General features: G+C 35.9%; 1 protein-coding gene across 6 annotated transcripts in view; it reads left to right on the top strand.

Moving 5' to 3' along the window:
• The window catches only part of EPHA6 (EPH receptor A6), a 370,926-nt gene that overhangs the window by 25,346 nt on the left and 319,763 nt on the right, over positions 1-25,817 (top strand). For all 6 annotated transcript variants that reach the window (XM_063150201.1, XM_063150202.1, XM_063150198.1 and 3 more), the window contains exon 2: positions 1,543-1,607. In XM_063150201.1, coding sequence (XP_063006271.1) covers positions 1,543-1,607 — 65 coding nt within the window. The remainder of the gene's footprint in view (positions 1-1,542; positions 1,608-25,817) is intronic.

Raw genomic sequence — 25,817 nt, 5'->3', positions numbered from 1 at the left:
TTTTTTTTTTTCCTTTGGAGGTAACAGATCCCCAGTTATGATCAACTTAAATTTTTACACAGGAAACTGCTGCATCGAATGTCAAGTGAGAAGATGCTTTTTTTGACTCTTCCACGAGAGCATGGTAGCCTGACACAAATAGAAAATGCTATGACAGCTGTAAATCATATAAAAGACAGCAAATAATCTCAATGAGAATAGTGACTCTTTTGTAAAGTAAAATAGGGATTGTAAAAAGTTATTAATTTTTACTCATATTATTCACAAAGCTTCATACAGTGAAGTGGTGAAGAAGTGGAGAGCAGAATACTCCCCTTTGTTGAATGTATTTTTAAAATATTATTTCTTCACATAAACATTAAGCTTTTCTGTGGTTTATGTTGAGTATTTCACTTGCCTGTAAGTCTGTTGACGAGACAGCAAACTTCAGTTTCAGGTTAGAAGTCACCATCCATTCAAACGCAGGGCAGCTCTAAGTGTCACTGTTTCAAAAGAGAAGGGAAGATGCTGGGTCAGGTTCCCTCTAATACGGTTCCAAGTTCAGTGTCCATGCCAAGGTGCCTTTTCCATAAGGCAGAAAAACATGACCTGACTTCTGCTGCTGCTATAAACACATTAGAGAGAGCTGTACATTGATTATTTCGACAGACAAGAGGTAGAAGGTAACACACAGCAATATAGACCCCACAAATGTGTGGATAGTAAGGTCACGTTTCAAATTAATAGCTTAATTATTTTTCTCCATCATTTAACCATTCAAATAAGAGCTGAAATTAGTGGGCTGTAAGGAGGAACTCAGCAATCAAAACACATCACTCAATAATTAAAATAAACTGCCCTGTATAATACTTAATTTTGTGTTTAAATCCTAATTCAGATTTCTGAAGTTAGAGGGTCGGATGAAACAATTCCATTAGAGGGCAGTAGTACCTGTGGGTAAAATGTCTCATGTGCTGTGTATATTTTGTTTAGCATCAGTGAATGGAAGTGAAAAAGGAAGTTAGTGTAATTTAACATCAAAATAATGCAGAAACATTTTGTAATATACAATAACACGCATTCTCTCTTATATCAAAAAACCCAACATGAATATGACAGAAGTGATGCAAAATAATGGCAGCAGATACTGATACTGTAGTGCTCCATCCAAGAGAGAAACTGAAGTTGTTTGTCTTTCTGTGTTCTCAATTTGTAAATTGAATAACTTTATTTCTGGGAAGTTTATGGGTTTCATTTAAAAAAATCTTACTTTTGAAACTATGCATTTTATTAGCTTTAATGCTGCAGATTTTCCAGTTTTCCAGGCAGTGTATGTTTCATCAGGCATCTTTTAGTAGTTAAATATCAGTCATGTACTGTGATTTGGCAATGATTTCTGCAAAAGATTTAGGGGGTTTTTATGAGTTTTGAGAATTTTTTAGGTATGAAATGAAAGCCCAAGTGAACCTGGCTAACATGGCAAGTTCAGTCCTTCCTGTTTTAATATTTTGCTATGTCTAATCCAAGGAATACCACAAACACCATTTCTTTTTCCATTTTCAGTTGTGTTACTTGATACTACAACTGCCCTCGGAGAACTAGGATGGAAAACATTTCCCTTAAATGGGGTAAGTCTCTCACCATTTTGTTGGTTTTGGTCTGGATTTTGGCATTCTGACACTCTGTTAAGTGGATATTCTTCCAATATAGACTTGTCTGAAAAATTTTAGTTGTTCTTGGGACTGGAGGTGCCTGTGTTGTGAGTAGGAATTAGAGATGCAAGAATGAAATGAGTACACATTATTATGTTCCTCTTTTGCTTTTCTGAATACTAAGTGTCTATCTAACTTTAAATCCAATGCTAACTGTTATGCATAATAAAATTTCATATTAAAAATTACTATGCTGCAGGAATGTGTTACAACTCCCTTTTATTAAAAAAAAAAGGAAAAATAATTTTCTGTGTTGCATATTGGAACAAAAATTTTATGGTTTAAGTAAGAACCATGGACTTTAGCGTTTGATAATATGGCATCAGATGGCCTAAATCAGAAAAATGAAAACATTAATAGTGTCTGTCATCCTTGGGGACAGTGAGCATGGGGTAGAGCAGCATTTTTACTCTCTAAAGTTCAACTATCAGTGCTTTGCCAGTGGCTGCACTTTCAGAACCTGTTTTTTTTTCTTTTCCACTCAGCTAATGCATGTCACAGAGTTTCAGGGGCATTTGGAGTTTCACTTTTAAAGTAAGATGCACTATTCTGGAGCATTTCATGTGTTCTGCATCAACTTGTAGTTCTGATGTCAGTGTACATACTGTGTATCACTTATTTTTATACTAGCTTGCATTATCTCCTGATTCTTGTGGATGAGGCTTATGATTACTTGCTTCTCTGAAATGAGCTCAGAAAATACTGTTTTTCTGAGAGAAACATCTTGTTCCATTTTCAGTCATTTTATTTGCCATGTTCTGTTCCAGAAGGAAGTAGAAACTGTCTACCCTCAGCACCTTAATAATCCATTTTTGTAAAATGCCTTCTGTGTCTTTGCCTTCAGGGATTTCAAGCCATATGACATTTCTTAATCTCAGCCTGTTTTCAACTTTATGGATTACTCTTTTTCTTTGTATTCCCAGGCATAATTTCCATCTCTCACAGATACTTCTGCGTTTTACGTTTTGGATGCAGTCTCATGCAATCTGAGTTCTAATTCTGAAAGTTTTGTTTCCTTTAAAAGGAATGTACTTTGGGAAGTACATACTGTCATATACCACAATGAGAAATGAATCAAGGAATTTTTGCTCTAGCAGAAAGTAAGGACTGTCATCTACCATGATGAGAAAATCCAGTGAGGAATGTTTTGCTTGAGCACTGGGATGAGCTCCATTGAAGTGCACAGTACATTTGGAAAGCACAAAAGATATAATTGCAGTTATTGTGTAAATTTGTAAAAGCTCTAGGTATGCCAAAATAGCCACAGTATGCAAACACAAAAACATGTGCATTCCAAGTTAATTTAAAGCACAGCTATTATAACATGTATTTTTTGTCTCCTCATGCATACCCTAAACAATAGTTTTGCAGCCACGTGAGGGGTTTGGGTGTCTTAGGACCTCTGCTGTATATTAAAAACTGGCAGCACTTAGTAGAATACCTACAGAAGTTTACATTTCAGTAAGGACCTTAAAATATTTCCCAAAAATGTACAAAGTGATTTGAAAAAACAAAAGGAGCTTGAGTAAATATGGGGCAGAAAAGTGTTTTTTAGCATAAAATCATAGAATCATTTATATTGGAAAAGACCTTTCAGATCACTGAGTCCCACTGTTAACCCAAGACCACCGTGTTCACCACGTCCCCAAACGCCACAGTCACACACTTTTTGGACATTTCCAGGGATGGTGATTTATGTCCACAGTGCTACCTAATCTGAGTTATTCTTGTATCCTAATACAATCCAGAATATGGCACAAGCACTGGTGTAATTGAGATCATCACCACAGAGATAAGAATCTGTTTGGTCCCATGATGGGCACATTTGGATTTCCTTGTTTCCTGAAGGAGCGTAACAAATTTTGTATTGTTGGTGGTTTTTGAAAGAAATTTTTGTTCCGATACTATTGAAAGCTAATGTGTTACTTTAATCAAACCTTAAGTGTTTGTGTAGTGTTTATGTGTGTAAGAAAAATGTCATTGACACTTGATTATTGCTCTGCTGAACATTTTTGATGTTAGGAGGATGGGATGATGTGTTTTCCTGAGCCTGTGACATTAGCAGAAGTCATTAATTTACTGGCACACTCAGTCATGAGCAATGTTTTCATTAAATTGAAGAGCAACTGAAATAATAATGCTTGGGATTTGGGTAATATTGAGTATGCCTCAGAGATTTTAAACTAACAGGCCAGGGTGAAGTAGGATAAAAAAATCAGGAGATTCTTTTGCAACTTGCAGAACCTTAACCTTTGCCTCCCAGACTTTTTATTTATAGTAGGTTCATTACATAATATTTGTAAACTTTCAGCACTTTCAGTCATCATTGAGCTGCAATAATAACTGTGTTATTCATGTTTTGGAATATAATATATGATTTTGTTTTTAAATTTTCTTCCCAGTTATTTGTGCATCCTTCCTGAAGCAGGAGAATGCAATGTTTTTTTCTAAAAATGTGTTTTATTTATGTGTCAGATTTTTTTCCTTGTATTTTGAACAGGTAATAAATTTAGTGCTTGGAGCTACAAAAATGCAGCATAAAACATTAATATCTCTGAGGTCAATAGCATCAACTTTTGTTGACTGAGTTCCAGTTTAGCTTCTTAGTGATGGGCTGTCTAAAATTTCTGCCTTAATAATGGACACATCTGATACTTCCTCTGTTCTTTGGGCTGTAGTTCAAAATGACCGATTGATTTATGAAAAAGCATGCGCTATGAAAGGAGATCTTTACTCACCAAACTGTCACTCCATAACCTTGAAAATATAGAACAGAGGTTTGGGGTTTTTTTGGTTGATACAAAAAATGGGAAGAGACAAGTTCATGTGTTTCAGAAGGGGATGTGGATGGGAGCTTAGTGGGCAGTCTCAAGGGCATATGAAGTAAAATCCAGCAGTCTAACCAAAGTCAGTTTGCTGACCTTGGGGACTCAGTTAGGAACTGGGAAAGAAACTAAAAATATCTGAAAGTCCAACTGAAATGCAGTGTTCCATAACCTTCCTTTACATATTAGCAGTAATAGTAATAAAATAAGGCACCTTATTCAACTGCAGTTGGTGAGATATCTTCCTTCTGTCTTAAATGTAAATATATTATTTATTTCCCATTGCATTAATCATTGCAACACAATTTTGTGAGCAAAGTTTGCTCAGAAGCTGTGGTTTGGGGACTGTTGCCATAAAGGCATGTCCACTCCTGATAAATTTCTGCCATAGAATCGTAAAATGGTTTGGATTGTAATGAAACTCAAAATTGTCCAGTTTCAACACTCTACCATGGGCAGGATGCCACAGGACCGCACTGCTCAAACCTCAGACCATCCAGTCTGCCCTTGAACACTTCCAGGGATGGGGCAGCCACAGCTTTTCGGGGCACCCTGTGCCAGGGCCTCAGCACCCTCACAGGAAAGCATTTCTTCCCAATATCCAATCCAAACCTCCTCTCTTTGAGCTTAGAGCCGTTAGCTGACACCATATCACTCCATGCCCTTGTGAAAAGCCCCTCTCCAGCTCCCCTGGGGCCCCCTTTAGGCACTGGAAGCTGCTCTTATGTCCCCCCAGCCTTCTCTTCTCCAGGCTGAACGTGCCCAGCTTGTGTGTAGCCACTCCAAAGATCAGTTTAAAAGGAGGGTAAGGTGACTCTCAGCGCAAAGCTGTGAGACATTTACATGTGGAAAAGACTTATAAAAGCTGTCTTGACTTGTCATAGTAGACACAATGTGTGGCCTCAGCAGTAAAGAACCTATTAGAAGTCCTCTGAATTGTTTGACAACTCTGTCACTTTCACTGAAACTACTTGAGTTTCCACAATTATTTGAACAGTTTTCTTGTCAATTGGTAATCTACCAATTAATCTATCCAGGGAAATAATTCTGGTTTGAATATCTTGTTTCTATAGAGGATTTCAATTCTTTTTTAATAACAATTGCTAATATACAGTATCACTGATCTTCCTGTTTTATGAATTTTTTGAGACTAATCTTGTCAAAGCAATGATGTTTTTCTCCTTACCAGGCTGTTTATATTACCCTCTCTGTTAAAATAATTGTTTTACAGTAAATGCATTCATCAACAATTTTTTAGCTGATTTTTAGCTGATTAGGAGACATTTTTGTTATGGTAACAGGAGTTTTGAATGGCTTGGTTGTTTGTCACAGATGGCACTGATGTTTTCCTGTGCCAGCTTGTAAACATTTCTTTCCATGCAGCTGTATCCATTTTCACCTTCATCTTTTAAATATTTCAGGAAGTGATGGGGGGAATATCTCTTGGAACATTCTTCTACAGTACTTAACATTTTTAACGATTCATTTCCTTAAGTAGACTGTCTTTAACTGTATTTATAGACGTAAGGAAGTTTATATACTTAATACCAATTTCCTAAATAAAACAATGGTGTTTTCTCAGCACTGTTTTGGTCACCAGTATAAACATCCCACCAAAGGGCAACTGGAAAGAAATTAACTCTGTCCCAGAAAGACACACTAAACATAACTAAAATTCAAGTTGTGTGAAAGTTAGCAGGATAAAACAGCAACACCATAAAAAGACTTCTGTCTGAAAATATTTCACTTTTCTTCCAAACCAATCGTAGAATCATTTGGGTAGGAAATTATTTGGATCACTGAGTCTGACTGCAGATAACACTGCCGAGTCCCTCACTAGGCCATGTCCATAAGGGCCACGTTGACTTGTCTTCACACATCCCCAGGGCTGAGGACTCAGCTGCATCCCTGGACAGCCTGTTCCAATGCTTGGTAACCTTTGCCATGAAAAAAAAAATCCTAATATCCAAAAGTCTCAGTTCCTTTGCCCCTACAGCAGTTCAACTGTGGTAAAGTTACACCTGTGAAAGTTCATCAGCAGAATTTCAGAGGTGTTACAGAGGCTGTGGTTTTAATAGGAACTTTAATAGAAGGTAGGGATTTAGCTGTCAGAACATTTAGCAGGGATGAAGGGAAGGAAGCTAATCAGATTTTCACACAATATGGGGAATTTACAGAGATGACATTAAGAAAAAAATATTGGTACTCACATATTTGAGCTGTAATTTGGGCATAATCAGATACCATCCTCTGCAATGCCATATTTAAAATCCTTTTTGACACTCAAGTCATTTTTTGAGGAAAAAGGTTAGATCAAGGGGTAAGTTTTTTGGGATTAATTTCAATCTGCAGAGATTAAACAATTAGGTATATCCAAGATCTAGTTAAATGGCTTTCTTAAAGGAGTTGCAGATACTCGTATGAGATGACTTGCTTGTGAGAGACAGTTTCCTTGATTTTTTTAGGAGCATCTCTTAGACCATATAGGCTTTTTTCCTTGGAAACTGAATATCCTAGAAACTGTCAGTGTCCAGATTAGACATGGTGCATGTCTAAATTTTTGCATTTGCCTGTATTTTCTGGTAAAATGGCAAAAATCTTAATTTTCTTGGAAAACCCTGGAGCCACAGAATTAGCTGTGGCTGTGCTAGGAATTTGAGAGTCTGCTGAATGGATGCAGGGTTATGGTAGCATGGTCCATCAGAAATAGGTAAATTAAAAAAATTTGCTAGGCACTGTAATGTGATAATATTTGTCACCCTCAGTTTTTGTGTACATACACTTAAGCAGTCTCCTGATTATTTTTGTGTGGGAGATCTATTTGCAGATTCCACAGAGGCTTGACTAAATACATGGTTGTGTTCTTATTTGGACATTTCAAACACATTTTGGGCCACTGGTGCTTGCCACTTGCCAGATCTAAACCATTCCTAGCCTAAATAATGACATGTCATAAATTAAAAACAAAACAACAAAAAACCTCCCAAAAATCCCAACCTCCCAGAAAAAAGCAAACAAAAGTTAAGTACAAACCTACAAACCACTTAGAGGAAAGCAGATATAATGGAGGAGGATTATAAACAAATTTGTATGCTCCAGTACAGAACAGCCATATACTTACAGCTCATATATAATCTGTAATAGTACAGCATTAGAAGCAGTCTCTGAACTGCTCAACCAAATGCAATTTATTGTAATTTTAGTCTTATTGTGTGATAAATCTCAACTTGATGATAGTAATGCTGCATATATTTTTGCATTAATTTTCCATTCTTTTTAATTTAAATAGTCCTATGTACATATATACCCCTAGTAAAGGCAAAATTTATTGTATATATTGATTATTTTTCAATGTCTATTGTATATTATATAGCAAAGGAAGGCAAAGAGTGGCAATAGCAGTATTTCTATTTTCTGTTGTGTTTCTCATTTTAGGTGTGAGAACCATTCTAACTGGTGGAACACAGTAAACATAAGTTTTTAGTTGTGCAGCCTCACAGGATGAATGTTAATTCTGTATTTTTTTTTTTAAATAGGTTGGTTGGAATTTTAAATAAATAAGAGTACCATGCATGGGTTGCACATTGATGCGCTCAGTGCACAAAAAACAGCTTTTAAATTTGTGTAGGCTGCACATTCATCTCTCGCACTCACAAGTTTATAATATTTTGGCTTACCAATGTGGGCAGTAAGGAAAAAAAAAGTATAATTTAGTGAAAAATAAATAATTCTTGCCTTTTTTTTTTTTTTTTTGGTATACAAAGAATTGAGTTTGAGAAGGAAAACACAGAGGGTCGAAGGAAGAAGAATGGTTGATTTAATTTTCTGTTTGGTGTCTTTTCAGCAGTGTTGGATTCCAGAATTTTATGGCTTCTGTTAGGCAAATATTTTGAAATTCAAAAAATTCCGTCATATGTATATACCAAATTAAATATAATATTTTCTTTTACAATTCAGCCTTCACTGTGCAGGCCCATGGGGCAAGAAAGCATGACAAACTGAGTGCTGCCCTCAGTAAAAAAATCAAGGAAAAGTCAGGACAAAATAAAGTGGAAGAAAAGCAATATTTATGGAAATATGAGGTGCATACTGAACACCTCTTTATCTGAACCATTGTATTTTCAGAGACTTCAGAACTGCTGCACTGAACTCTTGGGAAATACCCTTTGAAATTCCTGTGTGCTTAAGAAATGGTCTCATAAATGCTAAAGTAGGTGATAAATATCTCGGTATTCTGAAAAGAAATCTCTCTGAATTGTTCCAAAGCCATAAATTTTTTTTTTTTCAAGGAGGAAAGCTAAAATTGGCAGCAACAGAAGATGCTTCACTGTCTCATGACCTGGTGCTGCTTTTTACTCAGATGCTGTGTTCATTAATTTTGCAAAACTCTAACCAAACTTCTGCTTTCTTTTTATCATTTCTATTGCCAGGAATAATTTATATTCTAAAAGTGGATCTCCTATGTATAATGCAAAACAAAAGAATTAATATATTCTTAAGAATTTGCAGTAGCCTGACCTTCTATTGGAAGTCTTAACTGAGACTTAACAGAAGAGAAAGCTAAAAAAACCCCCAAACCATGCCAACTTTACTTTTGAACCTTTTACAGATGTTTAAATACATGGAATGAATTTTTAAAATTACAGAGAAGTAACCCGATTATCAAGCTGGAAACATTTTCTAAGCCTCTTTTACATACTTAGGCACACAGAATTCCTTTTGCAAATTGCAGCAAATCATTTATGTTCTGATGGTGCTTTAAATGATAGGATTGTAGGATGTTTGTGGGTACCAGGAGTTTTAACCATTGCCAGGATGAAAATACAGCATCCAAATAGTTCTTCTGCTCCATTGGAATTCTCACTAAGTGAGAAAAAAATACTCCAGCTAGACTGAAAGTTGAAGAAATTCTCCTCTGCTTTGCCCTCTCTGCCAGTAGATGTCCAAACCCCTGGTACAGCATTTGAGCTTGAAAACCCTTATCTGAAGAACAGTTATCTAAATAAAGAGTGCAGCAATTGCTTGTCCAAAATATAGAGAATTGTAAACTTCAGATTTAAGAAGATACACTTCAGATTATAATTTTCACGATTTAATATCCTGCAAAGGCATCCAGGCGAGTACAGAGCCTTTACCACATGGATTATGTATTTATGTAAGCAATCCTAGCAGAACTGGATACTCTTCACATAATCCTACCAATCTACTTCAAAAATGGAAAATGGATAGTTTGTATATATGTCTATTGGCTGCTAATAAGGAAACAGAATTATTTAATAATCATAGTTCCATGGAGAGCAAATAGAAAGGAGCCCAGTATAAAATCTATGTATTTGTGAATAATAATTTGTAACTGTATTTTAGATTTAAGAGGATAATCCTCTGCTATTGTATTTAATCAAAAGAATCCTGTCGTAGGAGTTTAAAACATAATACATGACTTGCAGAAATAAAGTGAAAGATCACAAGTATTGTTGAGATGTAGAGCAGTATTTGAAGACCACAGGTGTTCTACCTGACCTTTTGTCTTTTAAGAAGTCCAATAAATGTTTCTTTTAGATTTCCTACTAGTGTTAAAAGCTGGGCATATTGTAGAGGAAGTAAAAAAAAAAAAAAATTAGAGTTGAAGTTAGCAGACACAACAGCTGATTAATGTGATAATATGCTCAGTATGGCCCTCTTCAGTGATTTCTCTCCATGTCTGCTGTACTTTTCATCAGCTTTCCATGCTATAAGGAATATTCCCAGTTTCTTAATTTTCTTAAGGAAGAACTGCAACATTTTGTTTTCCCTCTCAGCTGATGGATACTCTTGCATTATGCCTATGACCAACAGGTCATGAAGTGGTGAGCAGTAGAATTTTTATTCCATAAAAATTGGATAGAAATGTTGTATCCTAGGTATTACTGCATTGTCCTGTTGGTTCTTAGCAAGTCAAAAGAATGCTACTAATGATTTTATATCAAAATATTTAAAGGCTTGATAGAGTTCATTATTAACAGTAGCATAACTAAGGAGATTGCTTTGGTTCCCTTTTTCATGTAGGCCACTAAGGGGATTGACTTTAGCTCCCTGATTCTTGCCATGATGATTAAGGGGATTTGTTTAAACACCCCGTTTCATGTGGTATAGCTACTGTAAAAGGATTAGTTTTGGATTCCACTTCCACGTGGGAAAGCTAAGGGGATTAGCTTTAGCTTTTCATTCCATGACAAAATAACTAAGGGCAATTGCTTTCACTGCCCATGTGGTTGCATCAAGATTTGTCTTGCTTTTGCTGTTCTTGTTTTAGTTCCTTTCCCTCTGCTCTTACTGCCCAAAGTCATTTGGCTTCAGGCTTTCTGCCCTCCTCATGGAAGGCCCACTGCCCATACTGAGCTTTGCATCTGGTAAGGAAAACTGAAGAGACTGATGAAATCCCGTGTGTTTTGTTCTTTTCCTCATGGAAGCTCAAACGTTAGAATTCTTCTGGATAAAGTCAAGTGTAGGAATTGCCCTAACTGCTAACAGTGCTATTCAATGTGAAGCAGTATTTGATTTATGGCAAGGAATAGGACCATGAGCTTCACCTGTAAGCAAAGGTCTTGGGGGATTCTTTATGCTGCCATTTGGTGCAAAACTGTGGATATTTTTTACAAAATTCAACAAAGCTACCACCTGAGCCACAAATGGTGTGCCCAACTCAGTGCAGCACCGAATCCACACCAACAGGCACTGTGTAAGGGCAGAATTTTTCTAAGGAGAAAAAACCCTAGACCTGAGTGCTGTCAGAAACTCTGCTCGTGTTTCTGCACAGCCTTGCTCCTGTGAATACACCAGTCCCAGGAGAAAAAGCTCTCTGAGGTCTTTGTACCAAATTGCATTGTGCAGCCAGCACAAATTAATATTTTCAAACCACTTAAAAGCAAATAAGATGCCTACATGTAAATTCAAAACAGGCACTTCATGCCCAGCTAATGAAGTTTTGTCTGAGCTATTTAAAAAACCAGGATCTGTGCCCTGGCTTTGGAGATGGGTGTCTCCACAAAGCTGTTTTAAATACTTGCTCTTACCTGAGTCTCTGACTGGGGAATGAGCAGGTTTTAGTCTATAAATGTAGAAACTAATGGGGTTCTTCCTTTGGCAACCTTTTATTTTATGTTGAGGTGGGGCTTTTTTTTGTTTGGTTGGTTTGTGGGTTTTTGTAGGTTTATTGTTGGTTTTTTGGTGTTTTTTTTCTTTTTGTAGTTGTTGGTGGTGGTTGTTTGTTTTTATTGTTATTTACTAGTGTAGTGGAAGTGCTTGAAACTTTACATAAACTTACATAAAACACTTAAACATGTCAATATTTTAAGGTACAGCAATTTCTTTTGAAGTGAAGCTTAAAGTTAAAAAACAAATTAATTTAAAAATATTTTAATGTTTAAATTTTACACGGAACCAGCCTTGTGTATCCATCTTGTGTCAGAGTAATCATAGATGTGAGCAATTAGGAAAAAAAGCAGATGTGAGCCACTGCCCAGCCCTGGCACTGTGCTGGCACAGACGTAGCCTTAGGAGCAGGATTCTGAAGAGAATCCTTCCAAAAACATGTGCTGTTTTTCCAGTACTTCAGTTCTCCACGATGGAATATAGCAGGACTCTTTCAGCAGCTGCAGTTCTGAGCTGTCAGCTCACAAGCTGGCTGGTTCCACAATGTGCAGCCACTTGAGTTTTGTATGTACAGTCATGACTGTATATGAACATGAGATGTGCGTATGGATCCACTCTCCTCTAGCATTGTGTGTGCTTGGGTCTGGCCCACTTGAGCTGTGCAATCACCTATTCTGAGCTTACAGCACATTCTGCAATTTACTTCACTCTTTATGCTGCTCAGTAAAACCAGGGTTTGAATTTGTCCCTTCAGTGCCCTACCTCAGCTTTAAATTTCCGAGGCTCTTTTGCTGTGGTGTTTTTTCCCTTTGCTTCTAAAAATAAAACACATCAAAAGCAATTGGAAAAGAAAGCTGAGCGTCTATGAAATTTTACATATTTCTTGAAGAGGAAAAAAAAAAAGAATAAATGCAATGGAGAAGTGCCTCCAGAAGTACTCACATGCAGAATGATGTATATCTTTAGTCATTCATGGAATAGATGTATGTTAAGACAAGCACACAACAAACCACCTCAGTAAAAAATCTAATTCTCTATAATGTATTTCAGGTAGCAGTGCCATGAGAAATCTGGCTTCATCTCAAGTCTTGCTGATTTATCCACAGTATACAATCAGTGCTTGATGTAGATGAAAACAGTCAAACTTCTTTCCCACTTGGGTCAGTGCAGGAAATTTCCTGAGGGAAAATGTTTTGTTCTTCATAATTTTTTTTGTTTTATATACTGAAGACTGTTTATTAGATTGAAGGATTTTTGCTTTGACTGCTGCAGAAGAGCCAGAATAACAGGGCAAGAGTTACTGCAGTGGCTTTGATGTGAATATTCCCTTCTCATAGGAATCATCCTGAATCTACAACCTGGTTGCCTGAGCTAGAGATCATTTATAATCTGTGATTATTAAATTTTATATCTCTAGATTCCCTTGGAGTACTGTCACTTCCTGCATGTATTTTAAAGTTATGAATATACAATATAGTAAAGGAATATCAAATTCATCACAAGCAATGAGATAAATTTTGTGTAAGAGTAAAGCTTGAATCTTTATAGAGTGTTGAGGCAGGTTTTTCACTGTTACCATATTTATGCCTTTTTGGGTAGTACTCTTGTATATAGCAGGGTTTTTTAAAATTCTCATCACGTGTTTTATGTCCACAGAGTTAAGGTTAGTCAGAAAAATGACAGAACTTCTTCAGTGAAGTCATTTGAAATGACTTTGCTAATTCTTTTTTTGGAGTTGTAATTTTAAATGCAACTGTTGTAGTTGCTATGTAGAACTTAAATATTTTCAAAGAAAAGTGCAATAAGTGTTAAACCACATGGCAAGAAGCAAAATACTTCGTTCACTCTTTTCTGTGATTTTAGTGAAGAGGAAAAGGATTAGTTTCTAAATTTTGACTTAAGAATAACGTCAAGGATATCAAGGATATCAAAGAAACCACAGATATTTCTGGAGATTAGTGAAAATTGTTTCTGTGCAATTTGGAGTGTATTTTATACAGTTTTCAGTTACTTTGGGTAGATTTTTTGGCCTTTCTTTTCCCTGTGTTTTGATTTAATGAAATTTCACTTCAGTACAAAATTTGAATATTTAATTGTTATTTTTGATCTTTTTTACTTTGCACTACTACATCAAAGCTGTTTAAATTTAAGGAAGGATACTGGCATAGAACATGAAATAGTGCTGAACTATTTGGTAATAAAATCATACATAACACCAAAAAGTAATAGCAATATATACCAAGACAAGATGACCTTTTCATTCATAACTTTAAAGAAATTATTTTATTATCTGTTGACAAGAATCTTTTACATTATGACTGGTTTTTCTTAGTTTTCTTTTTCTTTTCAAATGATGACACCTTTAAAATTCATCATTTAAATAGAGTAGTTCCAGCCTAATTGTCAACATCTCTGGTTCTTTATTCTCAGTTCTTGAACATCTGCCCAAATCCAGTTGTTCCCAATGATTCCTGCATGAGACACATGCAGTATTACCTGGTCAACATGGCCTAAAAAGGGATGTACTGTCTTACTCTGTCCTGTTCCTTGAAGTAGTTACCATAATTTCCAGCATAGCTTTCATGCAAAAGGTCTTGCTAAATAACAATCTAAACACATCTCTTTTTTTTCCCCAGAAATTTCCTAGGGAACATTTTAGCATCCATTTGCTGACATCCTCTTAACACAAATGCATAGCTGTAATAAAAAAGCACTTCAGATTTTAAAAGTAGATGCTATCATATAGTGTCACTATGCTAAAAAGACAAACATCTCTCTTTGCAAATTGTTGCTATTTGGAAAAGAGCACATTTGTTTTCAACATGTACTTGCATAGAGGAAGGCCAAAAGTTATGTTTCAGGGAGCCTGGCCAGCTTGGTATTGTTTTGAATTAGGGTTGGTTTGGTTTTTTTTTTTTTTTGAGGCTATGCAATGGTTTAAAGATACTTTAGGTATTGCACATGTTTAAGATTTCAATGTTATGAACATGGATAGAATAAAAAGCCCCAAGTGATAAAGCATTATAATAAATATAGGTATAGATATAAGTATAGCTATAGCTATAGATATAGATATATGTATATGCATAAGCATACATGGGCAATAAAAACCCCTCCCAGGTAGCTTAATTTTGATGATTTGGGAGACTGGAGGAAATCTTCACTCAGTGTTTGATAAATGGCTTCATTTCACTTCAAAGGCTGGCTGTAGTTGAGGGTATTTTAGAGTGAAAGTTTAGAGATAGAGGCTACATATTTAATTACCAGGTATCAACATTTTCTAAAAGGGCAGAATTTTACTATTGACTCAGAAAACTCAATCTGAATGCAATAAATGCAGCATTTTGTAATCAAGCAATGCTTGATATGGTTTGTCCTTTTTTTTGTTTGTTAGTTTAAAGTCCACTAAACTGATGTCACCACAATTTCTTGGCTGTCCCTTTTTCCAACTGACCAACTGTCAGTTCCTGTTTCTGGACATGGTTCCAAATTCAGCCCAGAACATGGCAAAGCGAATGCAGAACAGATTGAGCACTGAGGGGAACCTGAGCAATGCAGCTAGAGGAGATGAAAATGCTGCAAGGCTGCAGACAGCCTGGAAGGGAGCAGAGGGGAGCCAAAGGGACTGGAAAATGCAGCCAGAAAACTTGTGAGACAGCGAGGACAAAAAAGCCAGACATAAAAAAATTTGGAAATAATAATTTTTAAAAGGCAGCAGAGCTCAAGAATGCATAATCATAGAGAATGATCTACAGATATTTATATTAGATACCATTACTGCTATTAAACAGTCCCCAACTAATTAAACAAATACTCTCTGCATTTAATACGGTATTTTAATTAAGCTGTAAATAGTCATGGTTACCTAAAATATTTTTAATTTTATGCTGGAAAATGAATTTCATTATCTGCCTACATAGAAAACCAGAGTAGCAATGTGGCATGTGTCCATCACTTCTTAATTCCGGGATTCAAACAGCAAAATTTCTTTAGTACTTTGGAGTAATGTTATTTTTTTTTCTCCTAGTTAGATGAAATCTAACAACTCTTTAACAAGGTATGATATCAGATATATGAAATATACTGTCCCATTGATTGAAGACTGATTTCCTTGTGTTTGGAGTAGAGAAGAATGCAGAGCATTTCTACAAGGGACAATGAGTGATGAGATGAAAAAAGCCTACTAATTCTGCAAGTGAGAGGCTGAGAGGCCTGCAGGTACCTTACAGGGCAGGATCTTGGCAAACCGCCTTTTACTGTCATGAAACATTCTTTATTTTAGACTGTTGAGACATAAAAAGTTGAATCAGTGGATGGAACTGAGAATGATAATAGATTTAATCTGTTAATTGACAGCACAGAAAGGAAAGAGAAGAGAATGATGGCGATTTTGACAGCAATCTTGCATCTATTGGGTGAAAAACCTTCTTAATACCTAATTTATAAACATTTCCCGTTTCTGTGGAGAGGTGGGATTGTGTTTAGGTAAACTGTATAGAGTTTAGGTAAGCTGTGTAGAATAGGTAGATCATAAAGTGAGGAAAGAAATAATCTGCTTTTATGTAAAAGATATTGTTCAAGTGGAGATTTTGTGTATGTGAACAATGAAAACTCTGGTCAGATGTAAAAAAAAAATGTATGAAAAGTTGGTGATAAACCAACATAATTTCAACTACAGACTCTTTGTAGGTGTGGGATCTTTCCAAATTATGATACCATTCAATTTATTATATTGGCATTTAAGTCTTTGAGAAATTTTAAGTATTTTAGTCTGAATTAAATGTTTGTGATTTTACTTGTGCTAACTGATAGAAATATCATGTTTTGTATTACTATTGCCTGTTTAGAAATTGCTTAAGCATAACGGATTTTGTAGTCATTTTGTAGGGCAAGCAGAAGAAATCATGTGATAGATATCTTTTCTCTTTATACCCATGATTATGCCACAAGTCAAAAGCTATTTAGCCATACTTTCAGTTCACATCCTTCTGTTCTCCACATTTAACAAGAGTTTTCCATATTATTGCCTGCATTAGAATTCCAAAAGATTAAAAGATCAGCCCATTCCACATCAGTTAGTTGCTGAATCTTCTCAAGAAACCAAAATAGAAGGATTATTTTTAATCTATGAAACACTGTGCTCTCTATTATGACTCATGTTTACTCATACAAGCTCCTCACCACTGCTGCTCTCCTAAGAAAGTCATTAGAAGCTATGAAATTACTGGGAGCATTTATCAAACCAGTCATGCTCCACCGGAAACACCAGTAAGGAACTGGAGGATAAGGAGCCTTTTCCAAATTATTCTGCTGGTCTGCAGAAAAGGGAGCCAACAAATGAAATATCACCTGAGACCCTTAATATGAAAAAAAATCCCAAGCATACAACACAGAGATTAAAAAAGATGACAGCAAGCACACTAAAATATTCCCAGGTGCACTAGAAATAGTGAGAAAAAACCAGCAAGTTCTTTTTGGATGAATGCTGATGAGCTGGGTGCTCTAGAAGAAAGACACTATCTTCTGTTTCTTGATTATATCCCCATCCAAAGAAACTCTCTTTGTCTTTTGAAAAGTGACTTCATCAAAGAAGTAATTAACTGCCTGTGTTACCTGTGTTCAGGAAACTGAATTTTGATCTGTTTACCTTTTGGGGAAAGAAAGCTGATATCAAGAAATGTTCATCCAGATAAATATTAACGTCTCAAAGTTTTATGGTCAAGGAACAAGAATAATATATCTAATTAAAATTACTCTTTTAGGGACATGGATGCTGGAACTTCATTTTACCAAAATACCAAGTGGAACACTTGGAGATGCTTGGCTTTTTTTCAATTAAAGGAATAAGTTACATGTAAAATATGAAATTTTTATTGCCATTATTAACATAAAATAAAGATACCAGAATGCTCGATTTCAGTTAATCTGAAGATTCTTCATCCTTGGAGGGTGTTGAGACCTGACTTGACAAAACCTGGAGAAGTGTAGTTTGAATTCACTGTTGATCCTGGTTTGATGTAGAGGTGACTTTGCAAAGTCTTTTCCATCTTGGATGATTCTATAATTAATACATCAAAAAGAAAAATATTTCTATTACAGCAACTTGAGGAGGTCACTTGGGGAGAGAAGGACGAGAATCTTGTTTCTTGATCAGAAGGCTGGATTTATTGATATATGATATATAATACATTATTGCTATACTAAAAAGAATAAGAAGAGAAGTTGCAGAGGCTTGCTAAGCTAAGAACAGAAAAGAATCTAAAACCAAGAGAATTCTCTGTCCCTGTGTTCCAGAGAGCTTGCCCTGTGATTGGCTCTTAATGGTACACATGGAACATGAACCAATCACAGGTGCATCCTATTGCATTCCACAGCAGCTGATAATAATTGTTTACATTCTCTTTCTGGGGCCCTTGCTTCCCAGAAGATGCAGAAATCTGAAAGAAAGGATTTCTGTGAAAAATGTCTGCGACATATTTCTGCCTACATCAACTCATTTTAATTTGTTTAAGGACATTTCTACATTTCTTGTCATTTCTTCTCTATTCTTTTGCCTCCAGACTTAAAAAAAAAAATATAGATGAAAGCACAGCATTTTTTATCAGCCCTTGTGTTACCACTGTAAGAGTTATTGAATTTATGTGATGTAGTGACATGCAGTGCTTAAAAGTGCACAGATACCTGAATGAATACACACAGTGATTGAAACATATTTTGACCCAGTGACCTAACAGCATTTGGAAACAAACAGCTCATTTTAACAAATGGCAAGTTGCTTATTTTTCCCTTCTTTGTAAAACATTTTCTAGCTAGCATCATTGACCTCTTTGGACTTTTTTTCTTCTCAAAATGACTTGATATAAAACTTGTATGCATTATCTGTCATAAAAAGGAAGGCAAAAGATGCAAAGTTCAAGCACTGGAAAAAAAAATAAAACCTGACACTAAGGTTTTTTTCCTGACTGAATCTGAGGGGTAAAGCTGTAGTGGCTCTGTCTTGATAAAGTGAAGATGCTTTTGCTATTTTTATTGTAAATAGCATTACAGAAGGGAAATCCTGACAAGAATGAATCCCAGATCCAGTGAATTTCTCTCTATGCTCTATAACCTCATAAGACTGGTTTTTTTCCCTGCAACATAATCTCAAGTTTGAGGCTGTGAGACTTATCCTGTGGGCTTTGATTCTGTATCAGAGCATCAGTGAGGGAGATTTTCTTTGGGATTATTATTGCCTTAATTAATTTACTGAGTTTCTCAGGCAGTTCTCCCGAGCAGGAAGAGGAGAACCTTGGTGCAGCTGTAGTTGTCCTGGGAGATGCATTCCCCTCCTGCCTTCCATGGATTTCTCCTCTGAGACTGCAAAAACGGGTTCAGTTTACCTGATATTTCTGTAAAGCAAACAGGTTTTAACCTTTCAGGCTTACTGAGGATAGTGCCAATGATATAATGGTCAATTCTTCCCTTGAAAAAGATCAAATCTTAGTTGGGAAGTGCAACAAAAAAGAAGTGGCTTATCTCACTCCAAACTACCTCAGGGTCAGCCAGTAGTGGACCCACATTTGGAATTAAGCTCTTAAATCTTGGTTGAAGCTTTTTCTTTCTCTTCCATTCTCACACCATTGCATTGTATTTGGTGATCTGCCTTTCCACAAGAGCTGCAATCTCTGATCCTACACTCGGGTTTCTAATCTGACATTTCAAAACCAAGATTTACTGTAGTGAGAATTTACATGGGGACCTTTTTTTCAGGGAAACCTCTACAGGAAGTCTGGTTTCACTGCAAGAAGTTGGAAAATTTTATCAAAACATCTGATCTGTGGTAGTAGAGCCTTTTCTCTGTAGCTTTATCCCTTAGCTCAGTGGCATGTGAAAAGTTCTCTATTTCACAGCATCACAAAAGTTATTTTTTTCCCCATACTTCACCTGAAACCTACATTCGAGTACAGAGCTCTGCAGACTGTTTGATGCAGCTCTCAGCAATTACTTGGTTTCATCTGAGGCTGAGGAAGCTGAAGGAAAATCTGCAGAGAGGTGACAAGAGTGACCACAGCAAAGGGCATATCCCATGGAGATATCCCATTGAGAATTTATCTTCAAATGTATACTTCATGGAAGGTTAGACAAATGGTTATCTGTTTGCAAATGCTGTAATTAGAAATAACAATCACAACTCAGAACTGGAGCACTGGGATGGAGACTTTTAGGAGTTACGGGTCAAGAGGGAAATGTGCAGATCACAACAGCTCTAAATTACAGCAGCTGCTTCCAGAATTTCTTCAGCCACAGCAAAGAGCAGTCACAGCTCTACTCACAAAGAAAAAGAAACTCATTGGCAGGGAAAGGTGCTGAATTAATTTGAATTCCTTTCTGTTAAGATTTCCTCTCTTCATCTTATGCTTGCAAGTCCAAACATATTTAATAGATGAACATGAGTAAAGTGTGATTGTTTACCGGGGGGTCTTTTTAAAACTAATGTTTTGCATGAATATTTCTGACAGAAAGAAAATGTGGAAGTAATTTGGCCCATGTAGGAAAAAAAGTTTCAACTTCTTGAAATATATACATTAAAATTTATGAGAAATAGTGCTTCAGCATGGGTATGTAACAATTTTTTTAAGCTGGCTTTTTGGATGGAATAGATAGATTAGAAACGTAATGTAAGTTGCTATATTTTCATTTTATTTCCATTTTTTATTTCCAGATAATTTAAAGAATGACAAATGGATAAACATGTAAATGGGTGAAAAAAGGCTTTATTGAAAGCCTACTATTCCACAAAGAAGAGCATGCTTAAAGCTTTTCTGGTTTTTATAGCTGATGACCCAAATAGTTCCAGGTTGGGCTCTGTGATGAGTTGTGGGAAATGGAGTTCAGTAAAGGACAAAGCTTCCTGCAAGGCTGCAGGTTACTAAAGATCTGTGAAAATTTAAATTGTGCAGAGCTTTCCTGCTGCCTTTGATTTTGTACTTCCTGACCCATTGAAGGGAGGGTTAATACTGGATTTGTTTTTTTACATAATGAGTGTTTTTCATATTGATAATAACAGTAGCATTAATATGCAGTAAGTACCAAAATCTGAGTGTCCCATACTCAGTTGCAGGTAAAATAATGAACATATTTTTTCACTGTAATTAAGGTGATGGTCCTATGTAGACATAAATTAGACAAAATTTGTAAATAGAATTACTTTAATTCATGAAACTACTTCAGCACACAATTTCCATGCACAAAAGTTTTTCTTCTGGTCTGCTTGAGACAGACTAGAAAATTTCTCTGCTTTTTCCACTATATCAATTCATCTAGTAAAAACTATAGCAACCACTCCACAGATTTTTAGTTTTCTATGGAATAAAATAGTTTGTTTCAACATCTAAACTTGCACTCATCTGAACAATAAACAGGATGCAAATTTTAAATCTTTAAAATCTCAATTATGGCAAATCCTTAAAATACAATAGCTACTAAAATATTTATTTAGAGGAATTAGTTAAGCACTGGATAATTAGGAATGCATTATGAAAATTGTTTTCAACAGTATTTTTATTCAGAATTTAATAGAATCTTCCAGATTTGCATACTTTGATGGGAGTAAATAAAAATGCAAGTTTCAACAATGTGCAATGTTCAATTAAATGCATAAAATACGCATTTATAATAAAAATCTAGATTTCTGTGGGGATTTACTAGGGCTAGTTGTAGATAATCAGATCTTTAGCCTAAGTTCATTTAAATATATGGAGGTTTTATAGAAATAGCTACACTTTAAAGATTCCTGTAAACAAATTTTCATAAATGCTTAATTGTTTGCTATATAAAGGCTTAAAAAATATGATTTTTTTCTAGAAAAACTGAAAGACATGGATTTAAAAGAATCAAGGAGTTTAAGCTATTTTTCTGTGGACAGCCCTTTAAATAATAACTTAGCCCAAAATTTCATTTGAATTTGTGTTCTCCTTCTGATACATTTTACTGATACTGCTCATATCCCAGTGCGGGGCATCATCCTTAGACCTCTCAGTGATAATAAGTGGTTTTTATGTGTCTCACATATAGGCTGAGTAAAATAACTGTGAAGTAAAATATGGTAAGGTTAAGCTGTTCTGTAGACTTGTAACACAGTAAGGAAGAGACGGGAAAAAAGTTGCTCTTTTTGTGTCTTTCTGAGAGTGCTCTCTAGAATGGACTCAGTACCAGGTTTTAGTTATTATGAAGGAGATTTATGTTCAGAACAGCACAGATGAAAAGGTATACATGCAAAGTACAGAGTTTTTAGTCTCTGTTTCTAAAATTGATGGTTTGTTAAAAATAGAAAAGCTGCAGTATATAGTCAGCTTAAAGCGGAGTGGGCCTGGCCATTAGTTTGGGAGAAGTTCCCATTTCCAGCCACAGCATTTCTTCAGAAGTTGCTCCCAAAAGGAAAAGTGGAATTCCTGACAGCAGCCTTCTATCTAATGCCTAAATCTGGTTGGAACACCACTCCAGGTGTGTGCCTGACGGTGGAACCCCAGAGCTGGATTTGAGTTTTGTTCGTGCCAGTGTTACACTAAATCAGGAGAATGTGCCTTTAATGATACTGTTTTCTTTTCCAAATAAAGAAGATATCTTTCTTACCTGTCCTTGGAATACTCCATGGCACAAACAAATCACTTACCTAATGCCATTCCAGTTACTGATAAAATGAAGCTCTGTAATCAGCTCTGCTTTGGGGAAAAAATGACAGAGGCTGATGGAAACACACCAGACTCTCAACAGCCTGTGTTGGAACCTGCTCCACTCAGCTGGGGTGAGGAATGTCTTTTGTCACCACAGTCTGTTGCTAATCTCTCAAATCAATGCTTCCTATGCAGTAAAGCTTCCATCAGAGATCTAATCCTGCTCCTATTTAAGTCAGCAAGAAAAATAGAATAGGTTCGAGACAAGTATATGCAGAGAACTATAATCTCTGTAAATAAACAGACATTGTATTTGTAATCAATCACAGGGCAAGGAGCAGCAAATATTAGGGGGGGAAATACAGATCACTTGCTTCCATTACTGTATTAAGCCAATGATTTTACTGGCTTAAGACTTTTAGTACATAATAGTAGATAATACTGAAGTTGCAAGGACAGAAAATTGGTTTTTGTCTCTTGCAATGCTGCCTGTCCCTGAAGAATAGAATGTGGTAGGAAACTCTCCCTGGGGTTTGTGTTCAGTCCAATACCCTGCCAATAACTACTCACACTGTTTGTTTATTTATTTGTCTGATAACTTGGAGCATCTGTTCTGAGTCCTAAAGAAATTCGAAATATTTCTACTGTCTGATGTTGACTGGGAGGCTGCAGTTGGGCATCAGATCACCTCACTAAGAGAGCTCAGCTACCCAGTCACAAATAGTTAATCAGAAAAGCTAATGAGAAAGTTGAAAGGAAAATTTTTTTCAGCAATTTGCTGGCTCCCCTTTCATGTGTCTTTATGGGTTTTTAACATTAAGCATGAAAAATAGAGTGTATGTCTTGGCACCCAGTTCTTTAACAGTTTAATTATTCATAGGCATGAATGCCCACGTTGTAAATCACAGCAAAAATACCTAATGCAGGTATTTTATTTTTTACAAAACTAGATTATAGAGAAATATTGACATGGCTAATGATGACTACGCTTTCATTTCCAAAATGAGGACAACCATGTTAATTCTGTGTACAGCAATAAGGTCTTTTATTATTTTTTTAATCTCACATGCTGAGATTTTGGGCTAAACATGATGACTAATAGTCCCCAGCATAAGCTTGTCAGAATGAAGATTCTTTCAAGTACATAAATGTGTAAAAGGAATAGCTACATCTTGTTTTCCTGCAAGGAAAGGGAAAGAAAAAAAAAAAAAGGGAAAAGTAAAAAAAAAAAAAAAAAAAAAAAAAAAAAAAAAAAAAAAAAAAAGGTGTGTAAGAGGATATAAAGCACAGTTTACAGAATGGGTAACTCTGGGTGCTTTTTCCTTCTTACTTTAAAGTCTCACCTTTTTTTTTCCCCAATAGAGGCAAATGAGGCACTACTATTTAAATACCATTGCAGGAGCTGAATTGGAGTCATTTCAGTGCCTCTGAAATGCTGATGTGAGGTGGCAGAGCTATCAATAAAGTTGGCTGCACACAGTTTAATGGAGCAAAGGCAGCCTTGGACAAGGAATAAAAAAACTCTGAAAGTACCAGGAAAAAAAATAAAAGAGCCAAGTGACAGAGCAGCACAAGTGGGAGTGGGGTGAATGCTGAGTTTATAAGAAATATGGAATTTCTTTTCATATATGTTCTGTGATTTGTAAAGAAGACATGAAAGTAAATAAAGTAAAACAATAAATGTATATCTGAACATTTCAACACATAGTGGGCATACATCTCCCTCTTTGTAGGTGGATGAATTTTTGGCTTCATCTGTAGATTAAGCCAAATCAATATCCAATCATGTACACCCCTCAGGATACAATTATTTAATTTATTCCTTAGTGCAATTTCATATTGATGATCCTTTGTATCACAGACCAGTTGTTTTAGACTGTCCAACATCTCACAACAGTTTATCCTCTGACTGTTACGCTCCTTCTGCCAATAATTGCACAGAATGTAATAGTTCAGAAAAAACAGTACTGGTTTCTTTTAAATCTTCCACAAATCAAGTAGATTTCTTGTATATTGAGAATTTATCTTCAAATGTATACTTCATGGAAGGTTAGACAAATGGTTATCTGTTTGCAAATGCTGTAATTAGAAATAACAATCACAACATCTTTTTTAAACAGCAATTGTTTCAGTAGTTTGCCTTATGTAAATTACCAAAAATTTCTTCTTTCACATCTTGATTTCTTTCTTCTGTGACCTTAACATCTGTGACAAGTCTAATGAAATCCAAAATACCGCTTGATGGATGAGACTATTTGAGACACTGTTTTCACTCTGTGTGCCTCAGAGAGAGATCATCATAGAATCTTTTATAAACTACATATTATAAGTAAAAAATCAGTAAGATTGATTGGATTCGATCAATTAATTACACTTAGAGGACAGATTGTTTTGTAAGTTATATTTAATATGCACGAGGACATATTTTCTGTCAAATGAATCACAGGAGCGCTATATTTAATTTAGCCTTACAAAGAGGGTTACTGACATGTTATCCTTAGAATCATAATTTTAAAAAAAACATCCCACAATATAAGCAGTGATAGACTGAATGGCATTCTAAATAAATCACTGGGCCTCCACCAAGCATTCCAGGGGTGCATCAGCATTGTTTTGGAAAGTAATCAGATAAATCCTGTTGGAAAACCTGAGTGGGGAAGAGGTGGTTTCAGGAATTTTCTCCTCATTGTACATATATGTGTATGGTAGTAGGAAATGCTATGGTAGTGGATCACATTAAGTCATGGACAGAAGTTTTATGTGCCATACTTAACTAATAACAAAAGCAGCAGTTTCTGCTATTTTAGATTGACAGCTGTATATTTCTTGTTACTGTTGTTGTATTGAGGCAAGTAGTACCTTCCTTTCAGGCAGTTAATCACTTTTTCTCCCTAGATTCTCCATAGATTAGATAAAATACCTTGAAAATTATTCATCTTTACGTCCAAGTTGAACAGCATAGCTATAACTTTTTTTTTAAAAATAATGAACATAAACAAAAAACTGGAAGAACATTTGCTGATTAGGCCCAAATAATGTTCCAGATAAAAACCCTTATAAAAACCCAAGCTGACTTGCTGTTGATGCTGCTCTGGAATATATCTTTACAAGGATTTTATCTTCCTGCATCAATTGTATTTCCCATGTCTCTCTGTTAATATATGAGCCTTTTAGCTTACTGCCTTCCATACCCTCTAATAAATCTAGTGAGGAACAGTCCTTCCTTTTGAAACACATTTGATTGGAATTTATTCAGGAGATAATTCCTCTGCCCACTCTAAGCAGCATTTCAGCCTTTGGAGCAGCACTTGTCCTTTTGTGAGACATCAGAGCTACTCGAAGGCTTGTGGGGGAATCCTTCCCACAGCCATGGCTGATCCACCATCCCACCTCCTCCTGACCCTGTGCTCTTCCATCTTTTCTGATGAACTGCCCTCGTCACTGACCTCTCCATGCTGTGCCAATAGATGTGTTATCAAACATACTTGAGGAAAACATTGTGTCAGGATAGGTCCTTT

The sequence above is a fragment of the Melospiza melodia genome, chromosome 2 (assembly GCF_035770615.1).
Source record: "Melospiza melodia melodia isolate bMelMel2 chromosome 2, bMelMel2.pri, whole genome shotgun sequence".
In the NCBI taxonomy this organism is placed as follows: Eukaryota; Metazoa; Chordata; class Aves; order Passeriformes; family Passerellidae; genus Melospiza; species Melospiza melodia.
Note: the sequence above shows the minus strand (reverse complement) of the source record. Positions and strands in the feature narration are given on the sequence as shown.